Here is a 15,855-nt window from a genome sequence, read left to right as displayed (position 1 = left end):
CAGCAGGTTGGTTATTGTTTCTCTGGCTAGGGTTTTGTCAATAGAGGTGAACAGTGCCGTAAAGTCGAATGAGACCATATTTTCTTCCTTGTCTATGTGTATATTTCTGACGATGTCCAAGAATTCCCGTGTTGATTATATAGAGTGTCTGGATCTGCTGTAGTTTTTTGGCCAGTTTGTGTGATGGTGTCCCTGGTAGTGATACTATGGGTCTGAGTGGGATGTCTGGTTTGTGCACTTTAGGTAGTCCATAGAATCTGGGGGTGTTGTTGCTTTCAGGTTTCATTCTTTGTAGGTCCGACCTGGTTATCTGTCCATTTTTTTGTAGATTCCTCAGTGTGTTATTTATCCTATTGGTGAGCTGTGGGGTGGGGTCCAACTCCCTCTTTTGTTAGGTGTTGGTATCTGGAAGTAGTTGTTGTGCTTTTGGGTGTACTCTGCTTTGTCCCGGATGACCGTCATTCTGCCTTTGTCTGCTGGTAGTATGATTATGTTCTTATCGTTTCTTAGTGATTTTAGTGCTTCCCTCTCCTTGGTGTTGAAGTTATGTGTTTGTCTTTTCCTTGTTATCAGGGGTACGATACTTTGCCTCACTGTTTGTTGTGTCTCTTCTGTTAGTCTATTGTTCCTGAGTGTGCATTCTAGTGCTGCTAGGAAGTCTGCTGTCTTGGCGTCCCTGTGGTTGTAGTTGAGTCACTTGGCCAGTATTGTTCTTTCCGTGTCTGTGAGCTGTCTGTGGGAGAGGTTTTTAACCCAGGTCTTTTCTGAACCCTTTCAAGTTTCACAACATACATCCGATAGGAAGGAGACCAGAGTTGCAATAAAATTCCAAAGCTGTCTGTGGGAGAGGTTTTTAACCCAGGTGTGTGTTCAGGTCTTTTCTGAACCCTTTCAAGTTTCACAACATACATCCGATAGGAAGGAGACCAGAGTTGCAATAAAATTCCAAACATGGTCTAACCAATGTCCTGTACAGCCACAACATGACCTCCCAACACCTGTACTCAATACTCTGACCAATAAAGGAAAGCATATTAAATGCCTTTTTCGCTATCCTATCTACGTGTGACTCCACTTTCAAGGAGCTATGAACCTGCACTCCAAGGTCTCTTTGTTCAGCCACACCCCCTAGGACTTTGCCATTAAGTGTATAAGTCCTGCTAAAATTTGCTTTCCCAAAATGCAGCACCTCACATTTATCTAAATTAAACTCCATCTGCCACTTCTCAGCCCATTGGCCCATCTGATCAAGATCCCATTGTAATCTGAGGTAACCTTCTTCACTGTCCACTACACCTCCAATTTTGGTGTCATCTGCAAACTTACTAACTATACCGCTTATGCTCACATCAAAATCATTTATATAAATGATGAAAAGTAGTGGACCTAGCACTGATCCTTATGCCACACCACTGGTCACAGGCCTCCAATCTGAAAAACAACCCTCCACCACCACCTTCTGTCTTCTATCTTTGAGTCAGTTCTGTATCCAAATGATAAATCTCCTGGCCCTGATGGGTTACATCCTAAGAGTTCTGAGGGAGGTGGCTGAGGAAATAGCGGAGGCGTTGGTTGAGATCTTTCAAAAGTCACTGGAGTCAGGGAAAGTCCCGGATGATTGGAAAATCGCTGTTGTAACCCCTTTGTTCAAGAAAGGATCACGGCAAAAGATGGAAAATTATAGGCCAATTAGCCTAATCTCGGTTGTTGTAAAATTTTAGAATCCATCATTAAGGATGAGGTTTCTAAATTCTTGGAAGAGCAGGGTCGGATTAGAACAAGTCAACATGGATTTAGTAAGGGGAGGTCGTGCCTGACAAACCTGTTGGAGTTCTTTGAAGAGGTGACAAGTAGGTTAGACCGGGGAAACCCAGTGGATGTGTTCTACCTAGACTTCCAAAAGGCCTTTGATAACGTGCCACACGGGAGGCTGCTGAGCAAGGTGAGGGCCCATGGTGTTCGAGGTGAGCTACTGGTATGGATTGAGGATTAGCTGTCTGACAGAAGGCAGAAAGTTGGAATAAAAGGTCCTTTTTCGGAATGGCAGCCGGTGACAAGCGGTGTCCCGCAGAGTTCAGTGTTGGGGCCGCAGCTGTTCACATTATATATTAATAATCTGGATGAAGGGACTGGGGGAATTCTAGCGAAGTTTGCTGAGGAAGTGGGGAGGCTGCAGAAGGATCTAGACAGTTTGGAGGAGTGGTCCAGGAAATGGCTGATGGAATTCAATGTAAGCAAATGCGAGGTCTTGCACTTTGGAAAAAAGAATAGAAGAATGGATTACTTTCTAAACGGTGAGAAAATTCGTAAAGCCAAAGTACAGAGGGATCTGGGAGTGCTAGTTGAGGATTCTCTGAAGGTAAACATGCAGGTTGAGTCCGTGATTAAGAATGTGAATGCAATGTTGTCAATTATCTCAAGAGGGTTGGAATGTAAAAGTACTGATGTGCTACTGAGACTTTATAAAGCTCTGGTTAGGCCCCATTTGGAGTACTGTGTCTAGTTTTGGTCCCCACACCTCAGGAAGGACATACTGGCACTGGAGAGTGTCCAGCGGAGATTCACACGGATGATCCCTGGAATGGTAGGTCTAACACATGAGGAACGGCTGAGGATCCTGGGATTGTATTCATTGGAGTTTAGAAGATTAAGGGGAGATCTAATAGAAACTTACAAGATAATACATGGCTTGGAGAGGGTGGATGCTAGGAAATTGTTTCCGTTAGGCGAGGAGACTAGGACCCGTGGACACAGCCTTAGAATTAGAAGGGGTAAGTTCAGAACAGAAATGCGGAGACATTTCTTCAGCCAGAGAGTGGTGGGCCTGTGGAATTCATTGCCACAGAGTGCAGTGGAGACTGGGACGCTAAATGTCTTCAATGCAGAAATTGATTAATTCTTGATGTCACAAGGAATTAAGGGCTAGGGGGAGAATGCGGGTAAGTGGAGTTGAAATGCCCATTAGCCATGATTGAATGGCGGAGTGGACTCAATGGGCCGAATGGCCTTACTTCCGCTCCTATGTCTTATGGTCTTATGGCTAGTTTTCCTTGAATTCCATGAGATCTAAACTTACTAACCAGTCTCCCATGGGGAACCTTGTCCACTGCCTTACTGAAGTCTATATAGATGACATCCACCACTCTGGCCTCATCAATCTTCTTTGTTACTTCTTCAAAAAACTCAATCAAGTTTGTGAGACATGATTTCCCACGCACAAAGCAATGTTGACTATCCCTAATCAGTCTTTGCCTTTCCAAATACATCCTGTCCTTCAGGATTTCCTCCAACAACTTGCCCACCACCGAGGTCAGCCTCACTGGTCTACAGTTCCCTGGTTTGTCCTTTCCACCCTTCTTAAATAGTGGCACCACATTAGCCAATCTCCAGTCTTCCGGCACCTCACCTATGTCTATCGATGATACAACAATCTCAGCAAGTGGCCCAGAAATCACTTCCTTAGCTTCCCAAAGAGTTCTAGGGTACACCTGATCAGGTCCTGAGGACTTACCCACTTGTATGTTTTCAAGACATCCAGGACTTCCTCCTCTGTAATGTGGACATATTTGAAGATGTCACCATCTATTTCCCAACATTCTCTATCTTCCACGTCATTTTCCACAGTAAGCACTGATGCAAAATACTCCTTTAGTATCTCCTCCATCTCCTGTTGCTCCCCACAAAGACCACCTTGCTGATCTTTGAGGGGCCCTATTCTCTCCCTACTTGCCCTTTTGTGCATAATGTATTTGTAAAATCCCTTTGGATTCTCCTTAACTCTATTTGCCAAAGTTATCTCATGTCCCCTTTTTGCCCTCCTGATTTCCCTCTTAAGTATACTCCTACTGCCTTTATACTCTTGTAAGGATTCATTCGATCTATCTTGTCTATGTCTGACATTTGCTTCCTTTTTCTTAATCAAACTCTCAATTTCTTTAGTCATCCAGCATTCCCTTTACCTACTAGCCTTTTCTTTCACCCTAACAGGAATATACTTTCTCTGGAATCTTATCTCATTTCTGAAGGCTTCCCATTTTCCAGCTGTCCCTTTACCTGCGAACATCTGACCCCCAATCAGCTTTTGAAATTTCTTTCCTAATACCGTGAAAATTAGTCTTACTCCAGTTTATAATTTCAACTTTTAGATCTGGTCTATCCTTTTCCATCACTATTTTAAAACTAATAGAATTATGGTCACTGGCCCCAAAGTGCCCCCCCCACTGACACCTCAGTCACTTGCCCTGCCTTATTTCCCAAGAGTAGGTCAAGTTTTGCACTTTCTCTCATAGGTACATTTACATACTGAATCAGAAAATTTTCTTGCACACACTTAACAAGTTCCTCTCCATCTAAATCCTTAACACTATGGCAGTCCCAATCTGTGTTTGGAAAGTCAAAATCCCCTACCATAAACACCCTATTATTCTTACAGATAACTGAGATCTCCTTACAAATTTGTTTCTCAATTTCACTCTGACTAGGGGTATGCAATACAATCCCAATAAGGTGATTATTCCTTACTTATTTCTCAGTTCAACCCAAATAACTTCCCTGGATGTTTTTCCGGGAATATCCTCCGTCAGTACAGCTGTAATGCTATCCCTTATCAAAAATGCTGCTCCCCCTCCTCTCTTGCTTCCCTTTCTGTCCTTCCTGTAGCATTTCTATTCTGAAACATTAAGCTGCCAGTCTGTCCATCCCTGAGCCATGTTTCTGTAATTGCTACAATATCCCAGTTCCATGCCCTGTGTTCATCTGCCTTCTGTGTTATGCCTTTTGCTTTGAAATAAATGCAGTTTAATTTATCAGTCCTACTTTGTTCTCTGCTTTATCCCTGCCTGCCCTGACTGTTTGACTCGCTTCTTTTCTCAACTGTACCAGTCTCAGATTGATCTCTTTCCTCACTATCTTTCTGGGTCTTTCTCTTCTCCCCTCACCCACCCCCCTCCCCTTTTAGTTTAAATCCTCCTGAGCAGCTCTAGCAAATCTCCCCTGCCAGTATATTAGTCTCCTTCCAATTTAGGTGCAATCCATCCTTCCTGTACACGTCACTTCTACCACAGAACAGATTCCAATGATCCAAAAATGTGAATCCTTCTCCCATACAACAGCTCCTCAACCATGCATTCACCAGTTCTATCCTCCTCTTTCTACCCTCACTAGCTTGTAGCACTGGAAGTAATCCAGATATTACTACTCTCAAGATCTCCTTTTTAAATTCCTGCCTAACTGTATATTCTCCCTTCAGAATCTCATCCTTTTCCCTTCCTCTGTCATTGGTTCCAATGTGTACAATGACCTCCTGCTGATCCCTCTCCCCCTTGAGAACATTCTGCACTCTCTCTGAGACATTCTTGATCTTAGCACCATTCTGATTTTTCGCTGCTGGCCACAGAAACATCAGTCTGTGCCTTGGACTAGAGATTCCCCGAAAACAATCGATCTCTTGGAACCCGACGTTCCCCTGATATTTAGAGCCAGTCTCAATATCGGAAACTTGGATGTTTATGCTACATTCCCCTGAAAATCCATCACCTCTACATTTTCCAAACCAGTATACTTGTTTAAAATTGAGATGGCTACAGAAAACTCCTACACCACCTGCTTACCTCTCTTAACTTTCCTAGAGTTAGCCCATCTATGTGACTGTATCTGCAACTTTTCTCCCTTCCTATAACTGCCTTCCATCACATCCCCTTGCTCTTGTAAATTCCCCATTGCCTCTAACTATCTCTCCAACCAATCCATTCGATCTGATAGGATTCGCAACCAACGGCATTTGTTGCAGATATAATCTTCAGTAACATGTAAACTCTCCCTAAACTCCCACATCCAACAAGAAGAGCATATTCTACTAAAGGCCATTTTTGCTTCTTTCAATCTACAGACCCAGAAAATAGTACTGTCTAAGTGCTCTACAAAACACTGCTTCAGGCTAACTTAATACTTATGGCTTTTAAGTTTAATAAAGAGACATATCTCAATATAACATATAATCAAGAAAGAACCCACTCTATTTACTACTGCAGACTTACTGTAAGGCTACACTTAAAATATTCTCTTATCAGTTTCTGTGCTGTGATTTCTCTTAAACAGGTTCCTCCAAATTTACTTGTGAATTTCATTGTTTGTTGATGACTGTGTACCTAAGTTTTTTTTGTACCCTAGTATCTAACATGGCGCCTTGTGTGCTGACATTATACACTGTTCACTGTACTTCTGTACATCTGTACTTGAGTACATGTGACAATAAAATCTAAATCTAAAATATGTAGTCCAGACTAGATAAGGATGGCAAACTTCCTTTTCTGAAGGAAGCTAGTAAACCAGATGGATTTCCACGACAATTACCAGTAGCTTCATGGTTACCAGTAGCTCATGGTCACCATTACTGAGACTAGCTTTCAGTTCCAGATTTACTTTCATCGATTACTTGGAAGATCTTAATTGCCTCCTTGCAATATTATGTGTTAAATACCACCTCTAACCTGAGTTTGTTGACCAGCCTAAAGTAACCTTGATGAGTAATCCTGCATTACTTGTCAAAAGCTTGTCCCACATCTCACAGCTGATGACAACCTCAATATATTGCAAACCTGTGAGATTTCAAAGCCAGTTAACCTAGAACATAGAACAATACAGTGCAGAACAGGCCTTTCAGCCCTCGATGTTGCGCTGACCGGTGAACTAATAACAATGAGCCTTGATAGAGTAGGTTTTCCTGGTCACAGGTCTTAGCAAAGGTATGAGATTTGAAGGCTCTGGGAGAATTGGAGAAAGATTTGAGTGATTGTGGATGGGCAGAAAGAGGTACTGCATTAATCCTTTTCTTCCTGTGCTTCCCTGTGTTCCGACACTATTCTGTGTGATTTGCTACAGTGGTGCTTTTTAATTGTACAGCATTTATCTCCTGCACAAAGAGAACAGAACGCACTGTTATATGAACATATGCTTTGTGAAACTTTGAGCTCAATGCAGTTTTGTTTTAAATTACTTAAGGTCAGGAATTAGTAAAATGGAAGTAATTCAATATTTTGAGCTGATGTCATTGCAAGCAACATATATACTTAGAGATAATCAGCTTGACTCCTTCATTTATCACTAACTAATTTAACTGTAATTTGTCTCCCCAGCTGTAGTTCAGCTGTAATCCAGAGCACATCCATTAAAGAACAGAACATGACTATGTTGAGGCCCGACATGGCTTACAATCTACTGCACAATGTGCTATTTGGTCTGCTGGCTTTAAGTACAATGAGGTATTGTAATCTATGACATTAGTTCAAATGTCTTGTGGGTGTTTTTTTCTGAAAATAAAAATAAAATAGAATTTTAACAAAATAAAGTTCTAAAACCCTGATTTCAGTGGCCCAATATGCAAGTACAGACCAAATATTAACCCGAATCTTCAGGTATGAGTCATAATCCCAATTTCCAACACTGATCAGTCTATAAGTTGCCCACTTATTCAAAGTTTGCCCACTTATGTTTTGAGATTTTTGAAAACTTCTGGGCAGGACCTTCCCAGCCAAAGCAGGATGAGTCCAGGACTCCACTTAGGTCCAGGACAAAGGCTGCTTTTCTAGCAGTAGGTGCCATTTTCAGTAGATTAAAAGTCTTGAAGCTGCGTTCACAGATACTGAAATAAAGCAATTGTTGGGGTAGGGTCCTTAGTGGGTCAGCGTGGGTTGGAGGTTAGAGTGGTTAGGGACTGTGCCTATGTGAGCTGGAAGCTGTGAGGGCAGATCCAGTTGAGAGAGTGGGCAGGTCAGCTTCAGGATGAGGGGATCTGTTAACTCTGAGGGAATTTGGCCAGGGATATTGGGTATTGGTTTCTGGTGGGCAGAAGGACTATTAGGCAGAGTGGAATGGGGTATTGGGCCTCGAGAAATGAAGGTGGGAGGAGAAAGTATTGGATCGGAGGGGGTACAAGTGGGGAATTGGGAGAAGTGATCAATTTGCTTGGGCTAAGATGCAGTCAGGGTTGGGGTGTCAGGTCCATGGGGTGTTGACTCAGGGGTCATTGGATCAAGGCAGTCAAGTCAGGTTGTGGAGGGGGTGTGAAGAAGGAGTTGATCTTTGGAAGGTGAGTACATTTGGGGGCTCAGGTTAGCAGTGTGCGGAGTTTTAGTTCTAGAGTTGAAGAAAGATTGCAAGTGAGTGAGTGGAAATTGTTGGTTTTATAGTTCATCATAAGTTACAGCAGATATTATTTTTTCTAACCTTTCCTGGCTAAAAATTCAGGCAAGTCAAAACCAAGTGAAGCCTCTGACTATAAGTCATAGTTGGAGAATTACGTGGAGGATTCCAGATGCTAGGTAACTGCATGTCAGAATTTTCAACTTTCTGGTAATTGCAGGGATTGGTGTAGTGGGACTTCCACATGGTTGCTGCAGCAATTACTGTCTATGCTGCTGCAATTACTATCTTCCTTTTGGAAGACCTGTGCTATTAATAAATTAGTTACACAGGAAATATAATTACACAGACATTTTTTAACATTTCAAATCCTGTAATCTCATAGTAAATTAGTCCATTAATAGTTCCATGTGTAGGCTAATTATATGGATATGTATCTATAATCTATCGTAAACTTAGTGTATGATCATTAGATTACTAGATCATATGCTGCCTACATCTGCCATTGATCCTAGATCCTACTTAGGCCAAATTTCACTCCACTTTCTGAAAATCAACTTCTTTCTTCCACGGGATCTCTGATTTTAACTTTGGACTCTATCTTACTGTCTGTCCTGCAGAGATTTAAAAACCAGGACATTTCTTCCCCAAATATTTGCCATGTCTGTGTCATCCAAATTTCCCTGTGTCCAATTGTGTGCCACTTTTTGATTTTTCCCTCCATACCCTACTCCATTATTTCTGTTTTCTTTCTCCTTATTGCTCAGATCTGGATCAATCACAATTTATTCCAAACAAACGTTGTATAGAATCTAATCCCTTCCAACTGAATCAGTTCGCCTATGCCAGACTCAAGCTGAACCAGACTCATCACAACATTGTCTTGTTTGAGTTTCTCTACTTCATATCAGAAAAACCACCTACTTCATTCTTCTCAACATCACCCTTGTCTGACCTTGCATCCACTTGTCTGGTTTTGAAAGTCTCATTGATGCTCTTGTTATTTCTGAATGGTTCTACTTTAATTCCCACCTGATTAGCTTCCGACCTTCCACTCTTCATAAATTTGAGATCAACCAGAAATCTATTGCCTGCATCTCCATTTGCACCAGGACTTGTTCACATTTCACCCCTTTGCGTACTGACCTACAGTGGCTCTGGGTCTAGGGTTAATGATTCATTTAAAATTCTGTCCTCAAGTTCAAAGACCTCCAGGCCCTTACAACACCCTATCAGCAGAATTTTCCAGCCCTACAACCCTCCAAGCGTTCTGTGTTCCTCCAATTCTGAGCTCGTTTATTTCCCATTCCCTTCACCCTATCATTTACAGCCATGTCTTCAGTCATCCAGACCATAAACACTCTGCCTCTTCACCACTCATCACCATTAAGGTGTTTCTGACAGCAAGTTTTAGTTATCAGACCCTGTTTTTGCAGACTGACAATTGCTAAGTGCTTTGACATTTTATTACACATATAAAGTGATATATATAAAAATAATAGCTAAATAAATCCAAGCAATTGTAATAGTTGCAATGAAGTTTTGATGGACTAATTAGTCCTCCTTCTGATTTATTATGAATTAAAATGCTAGATAACTTAATGGTAAATGTTATATTGTTGCTTAAACTATGATTCATATTGTAATGTATTTGTAATTTTCAAAAGATTATCATGCAGAAATTCAAATTTAACAATATTGGAATGATTTCTTCATTTTTCTTAAGGGAACTAATGCATATGATGCTCATTACAATACACTTTGATGCTTTTTCTGTATCATGAATCTAAGTTAAATAAAGTGCCTTACTGAAATATGTATTTACCTTCCCTATTTTCTTCTACAACTTTGAGTTTAGTTTTGCTATACGCATGTAGGTGTTCCCATAGTGTTATAATGTAAGAGGTTCCAGGATTTTGAACTAGCAGTAATTAAGAAACTGAAATATATTTCTAAGTTAGAATGCTGCATGACTGAAGAATTTGCAGACAGTTTTGTTCCTATGTACCTGCTGATTGTGTCTTTCTAGGCAGTAGTTGTTGTAGATAGAGAAGATCCTGTGATTAACCTCAGTTTTTTTAGCTCAATTATTCTTTGTTACAGGATGAAATATCTGTGGACATCTCATATGTGTGTCTTTGCATCAGCAGCAATTTGTAGCAGCCATTTATGGAGTCTGAGTCTCAAAGCAATTCGACTACATTCTCCTCAGTGGGTCAGTGCCATTTGCACAGATACAGTGCACCATTATTTTTGTATTCAAACTTCAAGTTTATATTTAATGTACTTTGTTAACAAAATGCCTGATAGAATATTGAATATGTATGTCCATTGTTCTGCATAATGAAAATAAGTGTGTATGTGGCTATTAATTGTAGACTTGCATATTTTGTTAAAGTGACTTTTTTTCATTAGTTTTGTTCTGCACTATCAAATGTGTTTGTATAAATGAGATGACATCTGCGATTTCTTCAGCCTCTGGAATGACAGATGTTGCATATCTATTTCTTTAAGAATAAGTTAAATATATTATTCTGACATGTTACCCATCAGCATCACTAAGCACTAAACATATTCAAGTACTATATTAATCCACAACCATTTTAATACTTGTATTTTAAATCAGTACAACGATATCCTAGCACTTTGAGCATGCTTGGCCAAAGCTATTTGCAGTCATTTATTTGGACCTTCTTTGTTGCCTACATTTAGGAGTCATAAGTGGTCTAATTAATAGCTGAGGTTTTTTTTGCATGATGTCAATATTATTTCACTAAGAATATAATTACATGCAGATTTTACATAGGAATTGTGACTGCAATTATATGAATTACTCAAATTAGGTGCAGCAAAAATTAGAATTAGATTTTTTCAGAATTAGATTTTATTGTCATGTACTCAAGTACAGTGAAAATTGTACAAAATTGCCATTCTCCAATGCCATCTTCAGAAAAAAAAACCTAAATTAAAAAACAAGCAACCATTTTAGATACAAAAAACAGATTTTTTTAAAAAAGCCAAAAAGGAGAGAAGCATCCAGATCTGAAACTTCTAAAGTTATGACTCCTAGGGTGGTGATGTCTCCATAAGGTAAGGGGGCCTCCTTCCCAAAGCCTTGAGTCTCTGTGCTGTTGCTGCTGCAGGCTGTCAGAATTATGATTGTATGGTAACAGTAATTGCTTCTATTGAACCATTCACAGTAACTATAAGTTGATGTAATGCAAACAAATGCAACTGTGTGATGAGATTTTATATTTTAAGATTGCATTGTGCAGCCAACATATGTTTAAAAGAGTACAGGGCTTATAAATTAAGACAATTGCTGTTAATTTGTTTGGATTGTTAGCCTAAAATTGGTAAGTGTTTTATATTTTGATGATTCTAATTATTTGAATTTAAATAGTAATTATACCTTGCTATGAGGTGTCAGTGGTCTGAAAGATGCTTCTTTCTATAAAACAAGATTACTTTCACTCATAATTAATGCGCCTTTCAAACAATAATTTATTTCAGACCCATTCCGGTTTGATAATTATACTGCATATTTTTCTCAAAATTGCAATTATTTTATACTTTTTATGAACCATGTAACAACTAGTGTAGATGAAAACCAGTGTACTGGAGGTTTTTTAAAAAATATACAATTTCAACTCTTCAGATAAATAATGACTGTATTGAATGAGTGAATGTGGAGTTAGTTTACCATTGATCAGTCCACTTATTTCTTCCAGTTGATTTTAACTTGGAGATGGAAATGTGTTGCTGGAAAAGCGCAGCAGGTCAGGCAGCATCTAGGGAACAGGAGAATCGACATTTCGGGCATTAGCCCTTCTTCAGGAATGAGGACAGTTTGTCCAGCAGGCTAAGATACAAGATAGGGAGGAGGGACTTGGGGGAGGGGCGTCGGAAATGTGATAGGTGGAAAGAGGTCAAGGTGAGGGTGATAGGTCATACTGGGGTGGGGGCGGAGAGGTCGGGAAGAAGATTGCAGGTTAGGAAGGCGGTGCTGAATTTGATGGATTTGACTGAGACAGGCTGGGGGGAGGGGAAATGAGGAAACTGGTGAAATCCGAGTTCATCCCTTGTGGTTGGAGAGTTCCTAGCCGGAAGATGAGGCGTTCCACCTCCAACCGTCATTTCGCTGTGGTCTGACGATGGAGGAGTCCAAAGACCTGCATATCCTTGGTGGAGGGGGAGGGGGAATTGAAATGTTGAGCCACAGGGTGGTTGGGTTGGTTGACCGTAACGCTAGGGGCTTATGGTAGAGACAAAAATGGAGCATCCACTCAGCCCATGGCTAAAGATAATTTCTTTTCCCTCCAATAAGAATTTTTCTTGACGCCCACCATTCACGACGTTTGGCAGATCTGCAAAATTTAGATCTGATTTGTTGGTTACAGAGTCGCTTAGCTTTGTCTATCACTTGCAGTTTAAGCTGCTTGGCACACATTTAGTCCTGTTTCATAGCTTCACCAGGTTGTCACCTCATTTTAAGTGTGTTTGGTACAAGTCCTGACACACACTTTGCACTATTCATTGAACCAGGATTGATCCCCTGGCTTGATAGTAATGGTAGAGTGGAGGATATGAAGGCTGTGAAGTTGTAGATTGAAGTTGTTGGAGTATAATGTGGCTGCTTCTAATGACCTGTAGCACCTCCTGGATGGGAGTGTCGAGTTGCTAGGTCAAATGGAAGTCTCTCTTATTTGGCATGGTTACAGTGCCACACAAACATACTGGAGAGTATCCCTGATTTGAAGAGCGCACTTTTTTCTCCATAAGGACTGTGGGGTGGCATGTCTTACTCATACTACAGCAGCAGCTGGTAAATCAGTGAAGAGGAGGTCAAATATGTTCTACATCTTGTTTAATCCACCACACCTGCTGCAGATCCAGGCTAGCACGTGACCTTTAAGACTCAACCAGCTTGGTCAGTAGTGATACTGTCAAACCACTGTTGGTGGATGACATTGAAGTTCCCCATCCAGGGTACATTCTGCACCTGTATCACAAAGTTTCCTCCTAATCATGTTCAACATGGAGGACAGCTGATTCAGCAGTGCTATGTGACAATCAGTAGATTTCCTTGCTCGTGTTTGACCTGATGCCTTAAGATTTTGCAGGGTTTACAGTCAATGCTGTCAAGGTATGCGGAGATGAGTTCGGTGGGGCAGGAGCAGGCGGAGACAATGGGTCGGCCGGGGCAGTCAGGTTTGTGGATTTTGGGCAGGAGGTAGAAACGGGCGGTGCGGGGTTGTGGGACTATGAGGTTGGAGGCGGTGGATGGGAGATCCCCCGAGGTGATGAGGTTATGGACGGTCTGGGAGATGATGGTTTGGTGGTAGGGGGTGGGGTCATGGTCAAGGGGGCAGTAGGAGGAGGTATCTGCGATTAACTTGGAGAAGCAATTACTTCTTCCTGTTTTAGTAACATCCACTAATGTGACTTTCTTGCATTTAATTTCTAAATTCAAGGCAATGATGGAAATTAGAAAGCTTGCTCTCACTACTGATCTTTGAGGAAATCTACTTTGACATAACTACTTAGTATTTGTTGAAAAATCTGAAGACTTAATTTGAATTTCCTACTGTTCTAACCTTAATTTTATAGACTTTTGCTTCCAGGTGTTTGGATGCCTTTTAAAAAGCTAGCTACACTAGGTTGTGTGCTTACCCTAACAGTATTGGCATGACATTGCCTTTAAAAAGCCAGGAAGACTGTTAAACAGGATGTTTTCACTTTGAATCCATGTTGAATAGCGTATCTAAGTTATTTTAAAAGTTAATCCAACGTTTTACTAGATATAATTAATGCTATTGTTTTACACCATTCGAATGAACTCTAATGGGTCTTTACTGTTCATTGTTTTTGTTTTCTGTCCTATTTGAAAATGACTGTCATTTTAGTCTCTTTCTAATGTATTGTTATGTAATTATATCTTTATGTAATTGTTTTTATAGGTCCGTGTGATGAGGTTTGCAGTTCCTATATTAATCTTCATTTACCTTTATCATGAAGTAAGTCTCACTCCACTATATATTATACCTGAGAAAGTGAAAACATTTAGTTCATCCATGTTAAGTTTCTGATGTGTTAATTTATGACTTAGTTTACTGATTATCAAAATCACTTGGAAATCTACAAATGGAGTACCATTCTTATAGACAGGTATGATGTAGTCTATCTTGATGAAATAATGAGACCAACTTGTCCAAATAGGGTAGAGGCAGAAAGGGATCTTGGAGTACAGATACAAAAATCATTAAATACACCAAAGCTAGTTAAGAAAACTGTAGAATGAAAAACACTAAGGTTAGTTTTGTCAGAATATAATTCAAAAGCAAATATATATAGGAATCATGGTTAGGGCATGCTTGAGTACCATACATGTTTCTGATTTTCACATTGCAAGAAGTTTATGGAAACATTGGACAAGTGTAGAAAAAGATCTGAAAAGACACAACTATTATCTATTTCATGTTTTTCCATAACACACTTTTCTATAGAAAGAGAAAACTGAGAGGTGACCTAATAAAGGTTTTCAAAATTAAAGGCATAATCTCCCAGTGGTGGTGTGGATCTCTAATGAAGACCTGTGCTACCCTCCCTCAGATTTATTTTTCTTTTGTGGAGACCTCCCCCAAGATCCATGTGCAGCAGCAACTTCCAAAACCAGAAATCACTTTGTCAGCAAGCCAATTTGCATGCATGTACTCCCGGAGCAGCTGCAGCTAAGAGGGAATGCTGCCTGCTGGGTCTTCTGCCAATCAAGCACCAGTGGTAGTCAGTCTAGAATCAGGTCTCCAGGGATGCTGGAGGAGCCTGGTCAAGCAGACTAGCTTCTCTTGCAGTCAGTAGCACCACATAGAAGACTGTAGCTCCTGCTAGGAGAAAGTGAGGACTGCAGATGCTGGAGTACCAGAGTTGAAAAATGTGGTGCTGGAAAAACACAGCAGGCCAGGCAGCATCCGAGGAGCAGGAGAATCGACATTTCGGGCATAAGCCCTTCTTCAGGGCTTATGCCAGAAATGTCGATTCTCCTGTTCCCTGGATGCTGCCTGGCATGCTGTGTTTTTCCAACACCACATTTTTCAACTCTGTAGCTCCTGCTACGTCAGCAACCTCAAAATCCAAGGGCCAAGGATTCCAGCCAGAGGTAATTGATTTTTTGAGTAGTTTGAGTTTAAACTCAAATTGATTTTTTGAGTTTGTTGTCCCATGTATTGAGATACAGCGAAAAGTGTTGTTTATCGTGCTATGTAGGCAGATCATACCATACAAAGTGCATTATGTAGCAGAAAAGAAAATTACAGCACAGGAACAGGCCCTTTGGCCCTCCAAGCCTGTGCCAATCCAAATCCTCTATCTAAACCTGTCACCTATTTTCTAAGGATTTGTATTCCTCTGCTCCCTGCCCATTTATGTATCTGTCTAGATACATCTGCGGGCAATGCATTCTAGGCACCCAACACCTTCTCTGTAAAGAACTTTCCATGCATATCTCCCTTAAACTTTTCCCCTCTCATTCTGAACTCATGTTCCCTAGTAATTGAGTCCCCCACTCGGGGGGATAAAGCTTCTTGTTATCCACCCTGTCTATACCTCTCATAATTTTGTAGACCTCAACCCCTATCTTTCTAATGAAAATAATCCTAATCTACTCAACCTCCCTTCAAAGCTAGCACCCTCCATACGAAGCGACATCCTGATGAACCT

The 15,855-nt window shown here is 40.7% G+C and overlaps 1 protein-coding gene across 1 annotated transcript in view; it reads left to right on the top strand.

Annotated features, from left to right (window-relative positions):
- dpy19l3 (dpy-19 like C-mannosyltransferase 3) overlaps positions 1–14,228 on the top strand; it is a 64,051-nt gene extending 49,823 nt beyond the window's left edge. The window contains exons 13-15 of the mRNA XM_043707527.1: positions 7,134–7,259; positions 10,243–10,354; positions 14,100–14,228. Of these exons, the coding sequence (XP_043563462.1) occupies positions 7,134–7,259; positions 10,243–10,354; positions 14,100–14,228 (367 nt within the window). The remainder of the gene's footprint in view (positions 1–7,133; positions 7,260–10,242; positions 10,355–14,099) is intronic.
- Positions 14,229–15,855: the final 1,627 nt, after the last annotated feature.

The sequence above is a fragment of the Chiloscyllium plagiosum genome, chromosome 17 (genome assembly GCF_004010195.1).
Source record: "Chiloscyllium plagiosum isolate BGI_BamShark_2017 chromosome 17, ASM401019v2, whole genome shotgun sequence".
Classification (NCBI taxonomy): Eukaryota; Metazoa; Chordata; class Chondrichthyes; order Orectolobiformes; family Hemiscylliidae; genus Chiloscyllium; species Chiloscyllium plagiosum.
Note: the sequence above shows the minus strand (reverse complement) of the source record. Positions and strands in the feature narration are given on the sequence as shown.